Genomic DNA, 21,030 nt, shown 5'->3' with positions numbered 1-21,030 from the left:
TATTTTTAATAGAGTAAAATGTTGTTTACTACACTGAAAAAAAAAGGTCATATGGTTTAGAAATGCAAGTTTGCAGGTTCCAACCGGTCTCACCTGGCTGGATGTTCTCTCTTATGATGGTGACGTGGTTATCTCGGTCTGGGCGGGTATGCTCATGCCAGAAGCCTATCACGTGGCCCAGTTCATGAACAACAATTCCAAACTTGTCACAGTTCTTGCCAATAGAGATGGCCTGAGGGCCATTCCCCCGCCGACCAACATAGGAGCAGCATCTATAAAAAGTGAACACCACAGAAAGAACTTAAGAAGAGAACACAGCTGGACGTGATAGCACGGAACTTTTAGAAACCATAGTGATCACCTGTACACCACAACATATCCGGAGTCAGAACAGCCTTTCATTAAGGAGTTTTAAGTTCATGTATGTTAAAAGTTTCTCATTAATTAAATGTTTGACAATTGTCTTTCTATTAGAACATAATATTGCGTCTTATTTTCAGATATGTTCAGAAGTTTGATTTGAGACGGTTGGGGTAACGATGACATATAATGTGCTGTTGAAAGGTATATTCAGCTCTCAATATCTGGACCAAGAATCACTACACGGTTCTATCAGTATCAGTGACTATCAGGGTGGTTAGTCACCAATAATCTAATACTACATTTCTTTTATGTTAAAAATTGCTTCTATCCTTTTAAGAAAAGGAAAAAATATCCATCTGTGAGAAGACATTGGATAATTGCATATAAATTAATCTTCTTACCAAAGGATTAGTTCTAAATAATAATAATAACAATAGTGCTTTTTAAAAGTTAATTAAGGGGAGAGGGCAGTATCTCATGGGTTGAGTGACTACCACTGATGATATAAGGACCAGAGGTTAGATCATCAGACCCATAGGGATATAGATAGGCTTGGAATGTCTTAAAATCTCAGCCTCTAAGGTCATAGCCCAGGCTAATAGAGCAGTCTAGATAGAGTTACAGATTAACCATATGGGTCAATCAGTGGTTTGGTTGAGAGGAACATCGAAGACAGTTCCCAATATGAGTCCAGACCCCCCATATGCACACAGATACACACATTCATAAAAACTAAAGCAGAAAAAATTTAATAGAGGGGCCTGGCAAGACGGCTGAAGAGATAAAGAAGACACATGTGTTTGATTCTCATGACCTATGTAATAGAAGGAAAGAGGACTCACTCCAGAAAGTTTTCCTCTTATCTTTCTACATATGTGCCCTGGCATGAGTATCTACACAGATTAATACACACATGCAACCACAAATAAACATGATAATATTACAAAAGCTAACTGAAGGTGAATTACCTATGGTTAGTAGTTAACTAGATAAAGAGTTTCTATCTCAATGCCTTCTCAAAATTCATATGTCACAATAAAACCCTGATGAATTTATTTAAAGTGGGGTTTTGAAAATTAATTGATCATGAGTGCAGATATCTCATTAATAAGGTCAGAGACCTTTTGGAAGTTGACCTGGAAAGCTACCTTCAACCTTTCCACCTTGTAAGAATGCAGCATGAACACAGTCATTTAACATCCAAGAACTGTCCTCGCCATACTTAGAACTCACAAAGTTCACAGTGCATTAGATACCCAGGCTATGATGCTCAGTGACAGAGCACTGTGTAACCTGTGACAATTCACAAAGAAGAATCACCAGTTCATAGTGTGTTGGTTTGAATACGCTTGGCTCATGGAACATAGCACTATTAGGATGTGCGGTCTTATTGGAGGAGTTGTACCCTTGTTAGAGGAAGTGTGTCACTGTGTAGGTAGGCTTTGAGGGTTCCTATTCACAAGCTCCACCCAGGGTAGAAGAGAGCATCTTCTTGGTTCCCTGTGGAAGACACCCTCCTCCTGGCAGTCTGCCTTTGGATCAAGATATAGAACTCTCAGCCCCTCCTCCAGCATCTTGTCTGCCTGCATAGACTGAACCTCTGAAACTGGAGCCCAGCCCCAGTTAAATGTTTGCCTTTGTAAGAGTCAGGTTGTCTTTTGACAGCAATAAAACTCTAACTGAGACAATTACGCTTGCAAACATTGTTAGAATGTTATAAAATGCCTGTATTGACCAGTCACTAAATGTTAGAGTGCAATATTCATGACACCTACTCAAGGAGGCCCATAGACGGTCAGACGGAATGCTAAGCACTCAAGAACAACTTACTGCGTGTTGTCTTAAATTTATCGACACTTGTACATACTTGATGCTTTTTCATTTGAATATTGGTTCCATGTATTCATTTAGGAATGACATCCATGCACATGTGTGAAGGTATGTGACAGAATCATGTATAAACTTACAAGAGCAAACACACAGAAAATATCTATTTTAAAATAAATTTTAACTGTTATAATGGTTGAAGTAATGAGTACAAATAAAGTTCATCTGAAGCACTAATAATTACAGTTCACATGTAAATATTCTTGGACTATCTTCCTCACCATCAAAAGACAGCAGCCCATAGTTGGTTTTTAAATTGGGAATAACAGGGCATTAGACATTGTCAAAGGCCTTTTTGGTTTATTATTTTTAAGTACAGTAAATTATTTGCTCAAATGATGGGAAGGGATTTTACTTTTGTCAATTTGATAGTCCTGTTGATTTTCCACAAATATAAATTCTCATCTCACACCTTCCTTATTCTTCCCAACTTAATTTTGCAGTCTTTAAATATCTATATCTGTGATATAGATTTTAACTCATGCTATATTAACTTGAGATGTTAATTCATACTCATTATTTGTGAGTGCTATGTCAACTAATTAAGGTTAATACATCAGTAACAGAAGTCTTTGGTAACTCATGGAGAAAGAGTAATAATTAACAAATATTCTCTTTCCCCCTACATATATTTTATACACAATATATAAAATTCACACACAAGTACTTACTACATACCAAAACATAATCTCTTACATATTCAAAATTACTTGATTTTGAAAAAGGATTACTTTTGTAAATTTTGGAGAGTTAAGCTAAAATGTTTGCTATTTTAAAGCAACAGTAAGTAGACAGAAATATCTGATGATTATATAGCAATTAAACTACCCATGTTGACTCATTCTAGCTGGATATATTCAAAGAACATAGCACTTTGCAAAAGGAATTCTGGGTCATAGAAAAGCTATTTATTTGATCCTCAAACACCCTTCTTGGCAAAGTTGAACCCAGAGCAATTTCCCATAATAAGATGGATTTCATAGTGGAAAGGAAAAACAGATTTTACAGTGCCTACTTCATAGAGCTATTATTTTCAATGGCTCTGGGAAATAAAACAAATGTGGTACTTTGATCCTTGACTAACTAAAGGTCTTAAGTACAGGAGATCCTAGACATTTAGGACCATTATGTATATGCTTATAAAAATGTCAGGCATGTGTTCACAAGGTGACATGGGTTAAAAATGCACGGGTTGATCAAAACACTGTCTTAATTCCTGGCAAAATCAAGTTTGATGCCATTTTCTTCTACTTGATTCTTGATGTTTCATTCTAATTTAGTTGTTATTTTTATACTGTTATATCAATGGTCAATCTGCTCTCTCTCTCACTCTCTCTCTCTCTCTCTCTCTGTCACACACACACACACACACACACACACAAACACACACACAGGATTCACATATAAGAAAATTTTATTTTACCTTAAATTATAAAAATTAATCTAAATTACTGGGCTTTCATTTAAAGTTTACTGATCACTGGTTGTGGTGGCACACACCGGTAGGATTTGCTGAAGGAAGCAGAGGCAGGAGGATCACGAGTTCGAGGCCAGCCTGGGCTACACATTTTAAAGTTTACTGATCAAAACACCATTAAAGCTTTCTCTAGAGATCCATAACTCCATAACTTAGGATTGCTTTTACTTTTTAAAATTACTTCCAATTATTTTATTTAATCATATTTTCTTCATTAAGAGGACTTGATTCTTTAGCTATTTTCTATTTCTAAAATGTCTCAAGACATAGAAGTTCAAGTGTTCCATTTTAAGATACATGAGGGCCAGGGGCTCTACCTCTTTAATTCACTGACATAGAACAAGCATCCACGGCAATGTACTCAAGGAGGATACTACATATTGAAGAGCCTACGCAACTATCTAGCCAATTTCCTTAGCTTCTCTACGGCCATGAAGAATATCTCACTAAACATCTCCCCAGTTTCATTCTCAATAAAGGTAACAATAAGTAAATAAATCACCTTCCTGTACTCTAATTAGCTTATCTTAGTGAAAATTAATGGTAACCTTAACCTTCCTTCAGCTTTCTCAGTTCAAGTACAACCAGAAATCCTCAACCTCCCTTTTTCCCAGTAGTCAGTCCTGTTTACTATATCTTTAAGCTATGCCCAGAGTCCTTCTCATGGAACACAATGTGAGTGCCGTTTTCTAAGGACCTATCATTTGTCATGTGGAGTGTTGGATGGTCCACTAAATTTTTCTCTGTTTCTTTCTTACCTCACTATCACAGTATGTTTCTTAATATCATGATCGTTTTTAAATATCATGTAAGATTATACCATTATTCAGCAATTCTGTGGTAAATTGTGTCAATGCTCAAAAATACTCACTTCCCATCTCTGGCTGATGATGACAAGTCCCTGCCCCACTAATGCTGGGTTGGTTAAATGGCTTGCTCTGAACAATAGCACAGTAGCCAAAACTGTCATCTCTGGGGAAAACATGGAAGAGCTGACACATGGCTGACCACGTGGCTGTCATTTGGAATGCCATAAGAAGCAGTATGTCCAGAAAGCGGCATCTCCATGACACTGCACAAAGGACTTAGACGACCATGTGTTAGTAACAAGCATTTGTTGCTCTAAGGATCTGAGATAGAGTCATGTTAGATTTGATGGCATGCATTCATGGAGATGACAAAACCTTGCTGTCTAAATTTTGAAATTATCTTCACAGCCATAAATATTACCACATATATTCATCTCTCACCACTAGTCATATTATCACTGCCCTCTGTTATCACTGCCCTGTTTTGCCTTGAACATGAAATAAACTCATGCCTCACTATCTTTTACTGTCTATCACAGCAGAAATCCAAAACTCCAAAATACCCACATAGCTCTCTTTCATCCCCTTTTCAAGTCTTCCCAAATATTTGACCTTGAATCTCTCAGTTTATCTTTCCTCTAAGAAAGTGTTATGTTATTTTTCTGTTATTTTTTTTTCTGTTCTGTATTTTCTAAAATATAAGCATTCTAGGAGACAGGACCCCCACCTGTTCACTACTCCAGTTCTAGCTCACAAAATAGAATCTCATAAATGTCATAGTCTCCATAAATACTTCATGAGAAATTAGGTCCTATAAGTCAGAAAGGAGAGAGAAGACTCCAATGGCAAAAGCAGGTACAGCAATGGATAAGGGGACTCTTTTGGCCTTCACTCTTCCACTTGGTTCTCTAATTTTTCTTTAGCATTGGGCAAGCAAACAGTGGGGAGAGTGAACTTATTGAACCCACCTTCAGCAGAATGAGAGGGCATTAAGTGAGGGATGGGGTTGCTATCCCACAAAGCTCTGACCCATAAGAAATGCAGGGTTGGAAATGGAAAAGATCCTGAGGAAAAGAAGGTCCAGTGACAGGCCTAAAGTGGGATCCAGCTCAAGGGGAGGCCCCCAGACCTGACACGATTACTGAGGCTATGGGGCATTTACAAAAAGGGAACCATCATGACTGCCCTCCAAAAGACCCAATAAGCAGCTGTAAGAGTCAGATACAGACATGTGCACCCAACCAATGGACAGAAACTGTTGACCCTTCTGGTTGAATTAGGGAGAAGCTGGAAGGAGCTGAGGAGGAGGGCAACCCTGTAGGAGGACCAGCATCTCAATTAACACTGAGAGATCCCCAAGATCTCTTAGACACTGGATCAGCAACCAGGCAGCATACACCAGCTGAGACGAGGCCTCCAACATATATACATCAGAGGACTCCTGGGTCTGGGTTCAGTCAGAGAAGATGCACCCAACCCTCAAGAGACTGGAGGCCCCAGAAAATGTAGAGGTCTGGTGGGGTGGGTAGGGTGGGCACATCCTTGTGGAGACACTGGGGGTAGGAGGTATGGGATGTGGAACTGTGGGGGAGAATGGACTTGGAGTGGGAAAAATCTGGAGTGTAAAAGTAAATAAATGAATAAATTTTAAAAAATAAAATAATATCCAAAAGAACTTCTAATAAATTAATTTTTATTAAATTAACTTGTCTCTGTTGTTTGCATACAAGTATCTTGGCTAGCAACATCTTTTAACTGAAATTCTCTGGCAGAAAGAAAACACCTTCTGTTCAATGTTATAGTCCCCCAAAATAGTATGAATGAGTCACAGAATGGTGTACACATGAAATAAACACAGGACAATTTCACGGATATCTTATTTCAAACAGACTACATCCAAATATTGAAACAAAACCCTAGAAAATTGTTAAAAATTAAATTGTTAGGTTTTTTAAAAATAAAACATTAAAGAGTATTAAGTAGAAAAATGTTGCTGAAGAAGCTAACAAAACAACAGAAGTAATAGGGATAAGGGGCAGTAGACTAAAGTAACAAATTTGATGACATAAATGTCTCATAAAAACAAATCAAATAATTTTCACTAAAATATATCATTTTATTGATAATATTCTTATAATAATTACTACTACTGCTAACAATCATTCATAGAAAATATAGCATTTTCATCTTAATTTCTTTCAAAAGGGAAGTTAGATTAAATTATAAATTCTATTGAAAATGGATCGAGGATAACATGTATTCACATTTCTTTATAAAAACATACATTCTGGTAAAACTTTGTGAATAGTTGTAACCTAAAACCATGAACCTCACTATAGCTAAGTGACAAAATAATCTAATATCTTTTAATATTTATTATTTTATTTTTATTGTTTTATTACATTTCATTATTTTTCTCCCCACCATCAGTTGGCATGAAACAAAGCTTCCTTAGCAAAATAAGACAAAAAAATAGAACAGTGTTTTGCAACCTTCCTAGTGCTGCAAACTTTTAATATAATTTCTCATGGTGTGGTGACCGACCCTCAACCATAAAATTATTTTCTTTACCACTGTCATGAATTGTGACATACATGCTGATGTTCAGGTTATTGGATATGCGACCTCCAGATGAGTCGTGACTGACAGGTTAAGAGCTACTGTCTTAGAGTTCCTTAAAGCTCCATCCAACTATTCAATAGCTCTCTCTGAGTGTGTGGAGGAGACTCTTTTTTTAAATTCAGTTTTTAGCTTCAGAAATTATAAAAGTTACAAGTTGCTTTATTGACAGAGTGTTAAAAGACAAAATGTGTTTGATTACTGTATGAACATCAGAAATAGAACTGATGGGGCTTAAAGAGAAGAGTTAGTGATTCAGTACACTGGCTGCTATTCCAGAGGATCTGAGTTCGAGTCTCATGGAGTCGAACATCGAGTTGACTGTACATCCAGCTCCAAAGGATCCAATGTCCCCTTTTGGCTTCTGCAGGTACCAGGCACACACAAGGTGCAAACATACACACAGCCAAAACATCAATGTACATAAAATAAATACATTTATATGTAAAAAGAAATGGCATCACAATTGCCTGATGGTACAAGCATGCCACATTCTATAGAATCATATAGTAAGTAATTAAATGTTACGTGTTCCATGCCTAAATGCTTCAGACATAAAATAACTAACACTGAACTCCAGACGGAGTGATGAACATTTAACTTGCTATATTCTAGCAGGTCCTAAATGTTTCATGCGACCCAAATTCCAAGACATTTTCAACTCCAGATTAATTTTTATACTTACATGTAGCGTTATATTGACAAAAATGATGACATAACTATATTAGTTCTGGGTAAAGTTTAAAATAACTAAAGGGATAAAAAGACATTGAGTTATTTCTATTGCAAAGTGTCATTACTACTACTGCAAAAAATAATATAAGGCACATGACAAAATGTTAAATGGTGTCCACAAATCACCAATAGGCAACATTAATACTGTAACAATGACAAATATATTTATACTTAACACTCAAAAGTATGGTTTCCATACAATTACATATGGACCAAATAGGGAGATATGTATGTATATATATGAAAAAAGAGGCTATGAATTTGAAGGCATGTGAAGAAAGACATATGGGAGAGTTTAGAGGGAAATGAAATGGAGAAATGTAGTTAAATTATAATCTTAAAATTAAGCAAAACAATTTTATATGTAAAAACTGATTTTTAGGAGTGCAGGTGAGTTTTTTTTTTTTTTGTTTTTTTGTTTTTTTTTTTATTATTAACTTGAGTATTTCTTATATACATTTCGAGTGTTATTCCCTTTCCCGGTTTCCGGGCAAACATCCCTCTCCCCCCTCCCCTTTCTTATCACTGTTCCCCTCCCCATCCTCCCCCCATTGCCGCCCTCCCCCCAACAATCTAGTTCACTGGGGGTTTAGTCTTAGCAGGACCCAGGGCTTCCCCTTCCACTGGTGCTCTTACTAGGATATTCATTGCTACCTATGAGGTCAGAGTCCAGGGTCAGTCCATGTATAGTCTTTAGGTAGTGGCTTAGTCCCTGGAAGCTCTGGTTGCTTGGCATTGTTGTACATACGGGGTCTCGAGCCCCTTCAAGCTCTTCCAGTTCTTTCTCTGATTCCTTCAATGGGGGTCCTATTCTCAGTTCAGTAGTTTGCTGCTGAGTTTTAATTATTTGTAGGTACGCTACAAATTTTTAATTTATTTTGATGTAAATGATAAATAATTCCATTGTTTGGCTGTTTATGAAATTCTTTTAAGAAATACTGAGCACCTGCATATAAAACAGTGCGTGGGGGGCCATGAGGGACACCAAAGTCATGTGCACTCATCTTTTACCAAGACAGACACATGAGCAAACAGAAGTTAGGTAACTGTGACTACCATAGATGGAGGCAACCTCACTGTGAGTATCTAAACATGAATCCTTGGGGACCATACCATGGAAGAAAGAATATGGTAACAGTGTTGCACTTTACTTCGTGTAAAGATCATTCGTTACTTAACTGAACTTTATTTCCATATTTGCTAATTTTGTACTGTTATGAATCAAACCAGAGCCTTTATCAAGCAAAACAAGTGAATTGTAACTGAGAGACATTACCAGCTCTTAATTTTTAATTGACAAATAGTGATGACTCTACACATATACAGGGGCCAATATGTTTTCATGAATGAGTTCCTGGCCATCTCTAGCACCAGATCCTAAACAAAATGGGAGCCTGACCTAGTTTGAACTCATTTGCCCAGACCTCTCCTGGGACATCTTTAGGAGGATCTATCTTTAACTATCTGCCCACTACTCCCCTTTCTAATGGAAACAAATGTCCATAGAATATATTTTGATCATGTTTTCCTCTCCCTCAGTTCCTCTCAGCTTGTTCTTTCTTTCTTTAAAACAGATAGCAGCAAAAACAACAGCAAAGAAAGAAACACAGAAACTACAAAAATGAATAAACAGAAGACCAAGAGGCAAAAAAACAAACAAACAAACAAACCATCAAACAAAAAAAAAAAAAAAAAAAACCCAAGCAACCAGAGACAAAAGTCCACAAACTTGTCCTTAAAATCATCTTGTGTGAAAGGAAGAAGATGCAGGCTCCCACCCTTAACCAAGAAGCTATCTCCACTTAACTTAACTATCTTTAAGAAATCCTCAGTGCACAGTTAACTACATCTCAGGATAGACCCCATTGCCAGAAGTTCTTGTTCGTTATATACCGTTTGACTTCTCCATGATCCACTGTCTGCTCTGACGTAGGAATGAACTCTCTCCTGTTGAGAAATACCACTTTTCATATTGTTCAATCTTTCTTCTCTTACACTCTAAACACACCAACTACCTCATAAAGTCATTTAAAATTTGAACTAATAAAATGGAAAAGATGGTGAATGGGAAAAACTGATGTGGGAGAATGAAAGTGAATGGAGAAATGTTAAAGAAAACAAAAAGAGTATAAATATCCCTGTACTAAAACAAAAATACAGCTACGTTTTACAAAAGTTAAGAGTGGGAAAGATAAAAGATGTTTGGATTCAAATATATTATGTATTGAGAAATGTATAAATGGGGCTGGGATTGTTAAAATTAGATAATCAGAAGAAAGCTAGGAGATCTGGATGTTTAAAATATTAATCAGATATAAGAACTAGAAAGTATTTCAAATTTAACTGAAAATTAACAGACAAAATTAGGGTAATTTGAAGGAAATAGTGCTTAATTATTATACAATGGATAATATTTTATAGTACTATATTAAAATATCTGGAGCTTTCTTAATGCCTTTCAGGTCAGACAAAGATTGAAATCCATTATATTGTAAAGTTAAATCATCTAGAAAAAATAGAAGGAAAGTGAACACGATGTGGTGAGGCTATTCCCATGCCCCACCCTGAGATTATGTGTGCTTCCCTTAAGCAGGAACCAGGGCAGGATTGTAGAAGAATTAAGTAACTATTTTCCCTTCAGTATGTGAACACAGACTACTTAGGTAATTGTAGCAGTTAGATCAGCTCTTGTGTCTAAAAGATCTTCAGGAAATAAGTTCAAAAGAAATGAAATAACAAGATTATCAGGTCAGCATTTTTGGTTAAGAGCTTAATATTAAACATATTTCTCACTGTTTTGTAGACGACTGTCTTCTAATGAGAGAGAGAGAGGGAGGGAGAGAGAGAGAGAGGGAGAGAGAGAGGGAGAGAGAGAGGGAGAGAGAGAGAGGGCAGAAAAGGTGTGGATCTGGTTGATAGGTGAAGTAGGGGACCTGGGAGGAGTATAGAAATGGGAAAACCTTAATATTGTATGAAAAAACCCTATTTCAATTATTTAAAAATGACATGAAAAGTTAGCTAGATGTATGGATGTGATGTAATGATCAATGACCATAGTCACTCTTCTTTTGTTCAATAAAAAGATACTTCTAAGCTAAAAAGACAGAAAAAGTAAAACCAACATTGTTTAATGCTGTGGATGTTTGTGACACTTGGGTCCAGCTACCAGAGCATCTCTCTACTGACCATTAAAAACATCGGAAATGACAAAGTCCAACCATATATGCCTTCTGATGACAGGGAACAGAAAACAGACAGAACCAACACCAAGTAACACTAGAAGACAAGTCAAGCTACATTTAATCATATTTCCAGACAGAAATGTAAATGAATTCCAAGTACAGCAAAGAAGCTTGAGGGTGTCCATAAGAGGACTTTTTTTAAGTTTTTAATTGCTGTTCAACATATGTGTGTGGGGTTGGGGCTGTGAACGTGAGGACAGGTGCTCACAGAGACCACAGCATTGGGTTCCCTGGAAACTGGAGTTATAGGTAGCCCTGATGAATGTGCTAGGAACCGAACTCGGGTCCTCTGGAAGAGCAGTGACTTCCATGGACCAGTGAGGCATATCTGCAAATAAAATGACTTTGAATTTGTTTGACACTATTTGGACAGTTGCTACTATAGCTTGCAGTATTATGTATTTTGGGGAGAGATATGAAGGCAGAAATACGTATGTGGCCATTGCTCTAAGTTCCTGATGCTTCTTGAGGAAGTTGGATTGTCTTTCATGGTCACACTTACATGGTCACACTTACATGGTCACACTTGGGTATAAGTGAATATTCACTTCTAAAGTAGAGAGTGACAGTCTTCCTTTCAAATAAGTTTAGAAAACACACTCAAATAGCTTAATAGCAATTATGGCTATTGGCCCTCTGCTGTAGAAGCATCTACTGAAATATAATCTCAGTATTTAAAGAATTTTTTCATTGAAAAATGTTTACTTTTTTATTCATTTTGTGTGGGAGGTAATACACATGACTTGATACACGGGAAGAAATATGAAGACAACTAGTGGGAGTCTATTCATGCTTATACCATGTGAAGTTTATAGATCACTTAGGCAATCAGATCTGATTGCAAGCACATTCACTCTCCTTGCCAACTCCCTAAAATTATTGTCTATTCAAATATAATACTTTGCTTACTCTAATATATGCATATACATTGATCCTATTTATCTCCTACGTCCCTCCACAACTCCTCCTGAATCACCACACATTTCTCTTTAAATGTCAAACCCTCTTTTTTATTTTTTATTTTCCTAAAATTATTTTTAAGAAAATATCTGCTATCTTTTAAGCACATTTGGACAACACAATGGTAGGAGAAAACATCAAAGACTCTTAGAAACTCTGAAATCTTGTGCGAACCAGTTTGTTTGGAAGACAGTTCTCATGACCACAACTTGATGGATTAAGACAGGAGAGCAAGTAGTTGGCCCTAAACGTCTATGGTGCTGTGGAGGAGAACCTGTGTACCAATACAGGACAGCAGAGTCCAAATAACATTGTGGGTAACTAGGAAACAGACTGCTTAGCCTTCCCAGGGAGACTGGATACAGACAGGCAAGCCCTAGAAAAACTGCTGGAGCAAGAGAAAAACCCTGTAGGGTAGTTGCTGATTCCGTAATTGGTTCTTGACTTTATCAATAAAGGAGGCAGAAGCTAATCATTGGGAGAAAGGAAAAAGGTGGGACTTCCAGGTCCCCGAAGGAAGGGGTCGAGAGGGTGGAGACAGGGCTGGCCGGAGCAGAGGAAGTGGCAGACCTGTAGGTCTCAGGGTACCTGTAGTTTGTAGCCTCCACCATGGACCAAGGCCAAGAAGGATGGGGCAGGATATTCTTCACCCAGGCATTGAGTTACCTGGCTAGTTTTAAAATATTAAGGCTGTCTGGTGTTTTCTATCCATGGTGACTAAGGTGGGCAGGAGAATGGGCAGAGCCAGGGAGATATGGTTGGCTGCTCCACAAAGCTAGCTGGAAAAGATTGAGGGAGCTAAGGCAGAGCTCTTACTCTCAAGAAAGAGCTAATATGTTTTTAAAATTACACTCAACATGACCTGCAAAGGAACAAAAATCCCAGTGGTCATAAGATACATTTGTCTGAAAGGAAATTTTCTCATGTAAAACGCAGATTCTCTCTTGGCAAAGTACAATGCAAACAGGAAGGACGGTATCCTACCCACAGGCTTTCCCCTTTCAGTCTTCAAAAGGTGAAGTCTGTTCTCCACTTACCCACAAGGCCTGTAGGTGAACACAATGTAACTTTCTTCATCGCTTCTCTCCGTAAAAGTCACGCAGGTGTGCTTTTCCCAGTGTCTCATGGCCTGCTTGAACATGGCTCTCTGGCTGCCTGGAAGAATTCAGGACTTTAATAAAACAGTGTAGGCTTACAAGGCTTCGTGCCGGCTCCTCCACCCTGGCTGGCGTTTACAATGACAACCAGCAAGGCATCAACCAACTCTTGCTCTCAGCATCACCAACAATTCATTGTTCAGCATCCACACTCACTTAAGGCCCACTAGCCTTACAAATATGTGCGTACAAGACTGGGAACGGGGCGCATGTTTTTCCTCTTAGTAAAAAGAAGCTGCCCTTCTGCAGCAAATTGAAAATCCAGTTTAAAATCCAGCACAGTACCGTACACTCTAAAATCCAAGACTGTTTTGCTTCAACTTCAGAGATGACTGAAATTAGCAACCCACATTAATTGAGCCCCTCCTACAGGTTTAATTATACAGTATATTTTCTATAGTAATACTCTATAAAAATATTTGACTTGTGTAAGAGATTTCCTTTTTCAGACAAACACACATACTCACTGGGAATGTCTTACCAGTAAAGTTTCCTCCTATGACATAAGGGATGACACCCCCAGGCCATATCCTTTCCGTTCTTGATGTAGCAGCCCTGGGAACTCGATTTTTCTCATTTTGCTCTGACAGTTTTGGAGGTGCCTTTCCCTTCGTGGTGTTATTTTGCTCCAAGCCTGCAGTGACATTTAAAGCATTCTGTCAAACAGAAGTCCTCAGTCAGATTGATATACCTCTTTAAGGACAAAAGTTAAAATGTTGTATATATGTATTTATATAAATATTCGTGAACTACATTAAAGACAGTTTATTTTGTGTGCTTATTAAATACATGCAAATATTTAAGTATTCCATGCCCCAATATCATACCCTATGGATGAGTCATGATGAATTTCTACATTGAAGACAACAGGGAACAGAAGTCTAGAAGAGGGTAATATAATTGAATAACTGACTTATGCTAACTGTCTTATCAGCCCATGAGCCATTCATCACAAATGATAAAATATCACATTCAAGGTTATTTCTTTAAGTCATTTTGGCCACGTATTTAATTGTTGCAATCAAAGTTGCTATTCCATTAGTACAGCCTAAAGCCATAAACATTACATCAAATACATAGTTAAGAAAAGCATGGTTGGTCATTGACACAATAAATTGTCTCCATCCCCATCTCCAGTGTTCATATCCAACTATTAGCCTGACACAAAGGCTGCTGCAACCTTGTAACAAAAAAAAAAAAAATGCTGCCTATTCAGAGTAAACTCCGAGTCAAGAGTCTTCCTTTCTTTGCCATTCTTGGAATTTTCATTGCTGAGTTTTCTTTTCATGAATGTTCATGAGTGTTCTTTTCATTCATCAATCAGTATCATTGTGATGCCCCTCACTATTAAGTGTGTTATTGTGACAAATACTGAGCATAAGCTCTTAGGACAAAATCTTGAATGTGTCTATCTCTGCGATGTCCTTGAGCAAATGTATTAAGAGAAGTCACTCCTGGAAAGCAAGCTCTTCGGTCATTGAATTATTGACCTATCAACTGAAGGTATATTAGGACATGAAACACAAATAAAGAACTTTGCAAAAATGTTTTCAGAAACTACAATTGGTGATAAATTCAATATTATGGGTATGGACTGATTATGAAATGAAGATTTTCTGAAATATTCATACATAAACATGTTACTGTTATTTGGTGTTGTTTTATAATCTATTTCTTTTCACATATATGGGTGTTTTGCCGGCATGTATGTCTGCACACTTCGTTTCTGCCTGATACCTACAGAAGCCAAAAGAGAGCATCAGGTACCCTGGGACTAGGGTTATAGCTGTAAGCTGCAATGTTGGTGCTGAGAATTGAACTGAGGTTCTGCAGATGAGCGCCTAGCGCTCTTCACCTCTGGACCTGGGCTCTTAATTTATTTTTACTTGGATTGTGGTTTGTTTTAGCTATGGTTTTGGGTTGGAGTTTTGTTTTGGTTACATGTTTGCTATTTGTTTGTTTTGAGGCAGGGTCTCTTGTATTCCTAATATTCACAATGTAGCTCTGACCACTATTAGCTTTATGGCAGTCCAGCTTACCCGACCTCCAATGTGCTACAGATTATAAGCATGAAGCACCACGCTGGGTTCCACTATTTTCTATGCTGAAATTGCCTTTTTCAAGTTAATAGAAGTTAATTAAAAACAAATACTGCTGGGGTTTTTCTTTTGCATTTGATAAAATTGTTGCAGATTCATAGCCTATAGAAATATTTTGGTATAAAATTTAATCAACTGGAAGTAAATATCAATAATAAACTAATAAGTCATTCTATATAAGGAATACCTTAAGCTAAAATAACATTTCAGTTTGCTCCAACTTGAACTCTAGAAACAGTGCATGAAATACCAATTAACCAAACATGAATGAAAAAGGACTCTCTCAGCGTATCCTTTTCCCTTCTTCACAGAACAGTGGCACACTGATCTTAATTAACTGAATTTCTATGGGTATCATATTGACTGTACAGCAAGTCAAGTGTCTGCAACTTTAAAGATTGTTATACCAGAGCCAATTCTTCTGATCCTGTCTATAAGTTGGTAGAGTGCCCCTCGTTTCTTTGGCATGCCATGGTCTCCAAAGCCACCTAAAGAGTAAAAATACATATATATTAAGTCTAGTATCATTGCCGGTTCTCGCAAATAAACAATACTAATACCGCTGATTTCTCCTTGGTCAAGTTGTTATGTGGAATTAGCGAGTTTGAATTAATGACCATGAATCTATATTAAGGATAAGGTTTGCACAGGAACACACATTAGTAACTAAAAGCAAAGAGGCAAGCAAACCTGAAAAAGCAATTTAAATGACTTTATATGGGCAGTGTGAAAATTGAGTTATTGATAATCTGAAATACATTTCTTCTCTGTGACCTCAGCACCACCTGTCACCACATAACCGTGTTATTCAGAATGACAGGAAGTCACAGAGCCCTAATGATTGCTTCCCAGCTACTTTACATGAACAGAGTCTATTCCGATGTCTTGCCAGTAAGTGGGAGTCAAAACACTAGAAGGGCAAGCCTGCAGGGCAAGTGTTGTTCTGAAATATCAGGTCAGATTTTGTAATACATTAAGCAACATTCTGAAAATCGTTTTCTCTAAATTATATAACCGGAAAGAAGTCACACTGTGACTACTCCAATGGATGTTTAACTGCAAAATATGTTGCTTTATAATATGTAGTTTGGAAGATTTAAAAAATTAAAAAGTGTTAAAGAGTGTTTTAGAACATAAGAAAAAAAGAGGAGAGGAATAAAGAAATCTAACCTCTTAAACAGAAGTCAAACGACCTTATAAGGTAAACTGGTGGGAGAATGGGCAAGCGGTCTGCTTAATTGTTTGCATTACATGGTCACATTTATGCTGTGCATCTTGAGAAAAATTTTTGAAATTTTTCCATCGGACATTTCAGAGCGATGAGGTCATACTAAAACATACTGATTCCTAACCAGCTACTTGAAATCCTTTTAAAGTGTGGACTGTAAATGTTTGAAATGACCATTAGATGAAAACTTTATTTATATTAAGTGGGACTGAAGTGCATGTCTAAGGAGCTCTTCGAGGTCTCCTTAGGAAAAAGAAGAAACATCTTGGCCAGTATCGAGTTCTAAGGATAAAATCATAGACCTGAAAGGCAGTGTTCTAAGCCTATTAAAGGCAGTCATTTTTGAACATTTTAGCAATTTTTGAATAATATTTAGAAGAAAGGAAATAAAACTTGACACAGGTAATTCATTAAGTTTTGAATATTGTCACATGTTCTTGAACACAATGGGAATACACAAATCAATAATTTGTAAGAGTTTATTTATTTGTATATATAAGTCAGGCATTTTACAATTAGGAGAAGAGAAAAATAAGTTAACAGGAAAGAGGAAGACATTGAAAAATCATAAAATACCGGACACTTAAATTATCTGAAACTCACCCAGAGAGAGTTATAAGCTTTTCTATCTGTGTGCTTTTCAACCATGCATTTGCAGTGTTTATAATATCATTGTATATTTCCTATTCTACATATTTAAGAAGATATCATTTCCCCCTCTGTGTTTTCTCAGAGCCTAACCCTATATGAAACAACATTAAATGATAGTGTCATTTTTTTCTAATCACAGACAATCAATGGCTCCAAAATACTGTGGGAAGCGTGGCAGAAGCAATGACCTAAATAACACTTTCAGCAAAGGGAGCTTTAATCAAACCTTCAAATGCTGTGTAACAAGCACAGTGGTTCGCTGAGCAGTGTCAGTTTGTTATTGCCCAGAATAAACTGTCCGACAAACGCTGCAGAAAGAAGCATACTGCAGACGAAGGTGCTGTCTAAATTCCATGCCAAACCAACAGGGAAGGCACAGGGGGAGGAACAACTTGGACTAAGTGCATGGGAAATTGTCCCTTTGTCATTTATCCTTTTGTCATGTTAGGAAACCTGTATCTTTATGTGTGTGCGAGGGAGCTTAGAGAAAATTGATGCCTTTGAACTTCTGAGTTCCCAGAGAGAATTCTGTGGCCATTAGCTGTTCATGCACAGCACGGCAGATATACATATGCCAATCACAAATAGTTTTCAAGATATACTAACATATATGTATGTATATATGTGTGTGTGTGTGTATGTATGTATGTATGTATGTATGTATGTATGTATGTATAATCAATTTATTATCAATGTGTTAACATTTGTATATGTACACACACTGGTCCAGGCTTCAGGAAAGATTGTCACTATGTAACAAAGGACAAAGCATATAATTTTTTAGTGAATCCCTTCAGCATTCCTCATGACAAAGACATTTCTTAGCTGTTATAAATGGTATTTTAACTCCATGGGTCAATACCCTTATTTTAGAAACTGCTTGCTAAAACACATAATACTGAAATGTGATATTGCATTTTATACATATTTTCTGTAATTAATTTCAAAATGTCTTCACACATGTGCATATGTGCATCTACACACACACATTCTCTCTCTCTCTCTCTCTCACACACACACACACACACACACACAGAGAGAGAGAGAGAGAGAAAGAGAGAGAGAGAGAGAGAGAGAGAGAGAGAGAACTCTTCACATCTGCTTCATTTAGGAATTATCCCACTGACACTCTTTGCACTATCATATAACTTTTCCCTAGGTTTGAAATTTGCTGAAATAAAAAGGTTACTAAAATGAATAAGTTAGACAAAGTAACATTGATGCACAGAAAAGAGCCTTCACACTTTGGCAGACTTGTCTGATAATACGGCAGAGAGGAATTACATATATTTAATATTATACAGGATAAGAAAAGGAGAAATAGCAAAGGAAGAATTGAATAAGATAAAATGAAGTTTCAATGCCTGGAATAGCAGCATATGATCAAAACAGCACTTGAGAGGTGAAGCTAAGAAGATAGGAAGTTGGAGTCTAGCTCGGCCTATATATCAAGCTAGCCAGGCTGCATGATACACTTTCATAAGAAATAATATATTTATGTTACAATAAATGTTATCTATAAATATTTATATAATAAGCATACTTTTATAAATGTAAGCATATTTAATTCATATGAGTATATTTATATAACTAAGTATTAATATAATATTAATAGATCTCACAATAAATAAGTATTTATCAGATAAAAACTAAAAAACAACATAGTCTTTTAGTCTTCCAATCTCCTTCCTAATACAAATTTTACTAAGAGATTATACAAAATATTTAAACCTCTGGGGTTTCATACAGGCATAATTCAAAAGCGTTCAAAACAACTAAGATTGAAATCAGCTCAAGGTCTTTGATAAAAATTATTGGTGCCAAGGCAAGCATGGCTAGTGATGGCATGGTCATTAAATAAGACTATGATTGAAGCCTAAACTTTAAGCTTACTTCCATGGGCAAAGCCGAACTTGATGTGGTTTTAAGCACATTCACAGAATTTCAATTATATTTCCTCCAAAAGTATTACAAATGTGTTCAAATAATCAGCCATACCTGTGATATGTCCAAGTTTTCCAAAGGGGCCCTGAGTCAGGTCAATTGTCCTGTCTATTTGGAAGATATTTAAGTCTTCATCGTCTAAGGCAATGTCACCCCAAAACACAGCTAAAACCAAGAAGTGAAATTAAAATGTTAAAAAATTTGGAATAGAATCAATGCAAATAAAGTTACTTATAAGACATTATAAAGCGGGGGGCGCTGGCTCAAAGCGTTCGAGCACACGCTGCTCTTGCAAAGGACCTGCATTCTCTTCCAGTACCTACCTCAGGTGCCCCAGGAGCACCTGTATTTCCAGCTGCAAGGCCACTGCACATTACTCCCCTCACCCCCCACACACATGAACATAATGAAATGAAAAATGAACCTTGGTTATTTTTTAAAGAGCACATGTTTAAGTTAATCTTACCTGAGTCAATTAGATTTATCACAGATTAAATACATGTTCCCAGCCAAAGCTTTGACATTTTTACAGAATAGAAAAAATTATTTTGCTCGAATGAGCTGGTCTACAGGGTACATGGATAAGCTGGTACCAGGAGATAGTCTGGAAACTGGGGAAGATCTGACATGAATTTTCTGTGGATGCCTGTGGACCTGTGCAAGTCTTTCACCAACAGGTGGAAGCAGTAACCAGGAAACCATGTACTGTGAGGACTCAGTTCATCAAGATGCACTCCAAACTAGGAAGGCTGTTCTGGGTCAGCCACTCAGTCAGCAAGTTGTGTGTGCTTCTGGGGTATATGCTTAAAGACCAACTTGCTTCTTGGTATCTAGAAATGCACACACAATTAAGAAACCTAAGTTCTAAGTAGGTTTTGTTAGGCAATTTATTTAGGCAACCACTGGGTGCTATGATGTTCATTTTTTAATGACTTTTAATAGTTTTAATGGTTTTTCATTTTAGGAACCTCAAAATCATTCCACAACCTAAAACGAACAGGTTCTTTATGCTACTTGAAGAAGCAAAGATCTATAAAACAATGATATAAGCCATATCAATTAAAAATAGCATACAAATTTATTGTTTAAGATGATAAATAAGGATATAATAATGAAAATTCTGCCTTGGTCAAATCCAAACTAAGCCTGTTGAGTACTTTGTAGCAAAGGATGCCACAGTACACTGACTTCAGAGAGCTAAATAAAATGAATTTATCATGATAAAGTAAACTCAGAAATGCTTAGAATTTCCAAGATTATTTTTTCTTGTTCTTTAACTCTCTTTTCTTTTTAATACTGGTTTACAAATATTCTCTTTGTTTAAATTAAATTCAGATTTCCTTCTGTAAAACAAAAAAGTGAAAGAAAAAAATTATGACATATTGAAAACTATCCTTTTCAATTTTCTATCATGTGTTGGATTGTAATTTTTACCTTTATAAGAACTAGTTTTTAGGAAAGTAGTGAACTTTGCCAAATTTAAACTCTAGTCTTAAAGGTCATGAACTGTTAGGACTTTCATCAAAGGCTGGTCATATTATATAATTAATTTAATTGCCTAAAAAGGTTGGGTCCCCCATACAAAACTGAGAGGAGATGAGAGGGTCAGACTGTTGTCAAATAATGACCAGAAGAAAACAGAACTAGTTCAAGGTACAATATTGGTTCAGAGTATGGAAAGTCTAAGAGACACATCCAGAGCATGTCCAATACAGAGGTCAATGCTAGCAGCAAACCACTGAACTGAGAACAGGACCCCTCGGGGAGGGGGGAGGGAATTAGAGTAAGGATTGGAAAAGTTGAAGGAGCTTGCAACCCCATAAGAACAACAATGCCAATCAACCAGAGCTTCCAGGGAC

At 36.9% G+C, this 21,030-nt stretch overlaps 2 protein-coding genes across 3 annotated transcripts in view; both read right to left on the bottom strand.

Moving 5' to 3' along the window:
- Erich1 (glutamate-rich 1) overlaps positions 1 to 21,030 on the bottom strand; it is a gene marked incomplete at its 5' end in the record, with an annotated part of 52,793,804 nt that overhangs the window by 51,966,936 nt on the left and 805,838 nt on the right.
- The window catches only part of Tll1 (tolloid-like 1), a 198,537-nt gene that overhangs the window by 92,559 nt on the left and 84,948 nt on the right, over positions 1 to 21,030 (bottom strand). For all 3 annotated transcript variants that reach the window (XM_087589083.1, NM_001106081.3, XM_087589084.1), the window contains 5 exon segments: positions 19,226 to 19,336; positions 15,756 to 15,836; positions 13,731 to 13,883; positions 13,130 to 13,247; positions 94 to 272 (listed from right to left, as the gene is read on the bottom strand). In XM_087589083.1, the coding sequence (XP_087445209.1) occupies positions 94 to 272; positions 13,130 to 13,247; positions 13,731 to 13,883; positions 15,756 to 15,836; positions 19,226 to 19,336 (642 nt within the window).

The sequence above is a fragment of the Rattus norvegicus genome, chromosome 16, assembly GCF_021556685.1.
Source record: "Rattus norvegicus strain SHRSP/BbbUtx chromosome 16, alternate assembly SHRSP_T2T, whole genome shotgun sequence".
NCBI lineage: Eukaryota > Metazoa > Chordata > Mammalia > Rodentia > Muridae > Rattus > Rattus norvegicus.
This window is presented reverse-complemented; position numbering and strand designations above follow the sequence as displayed.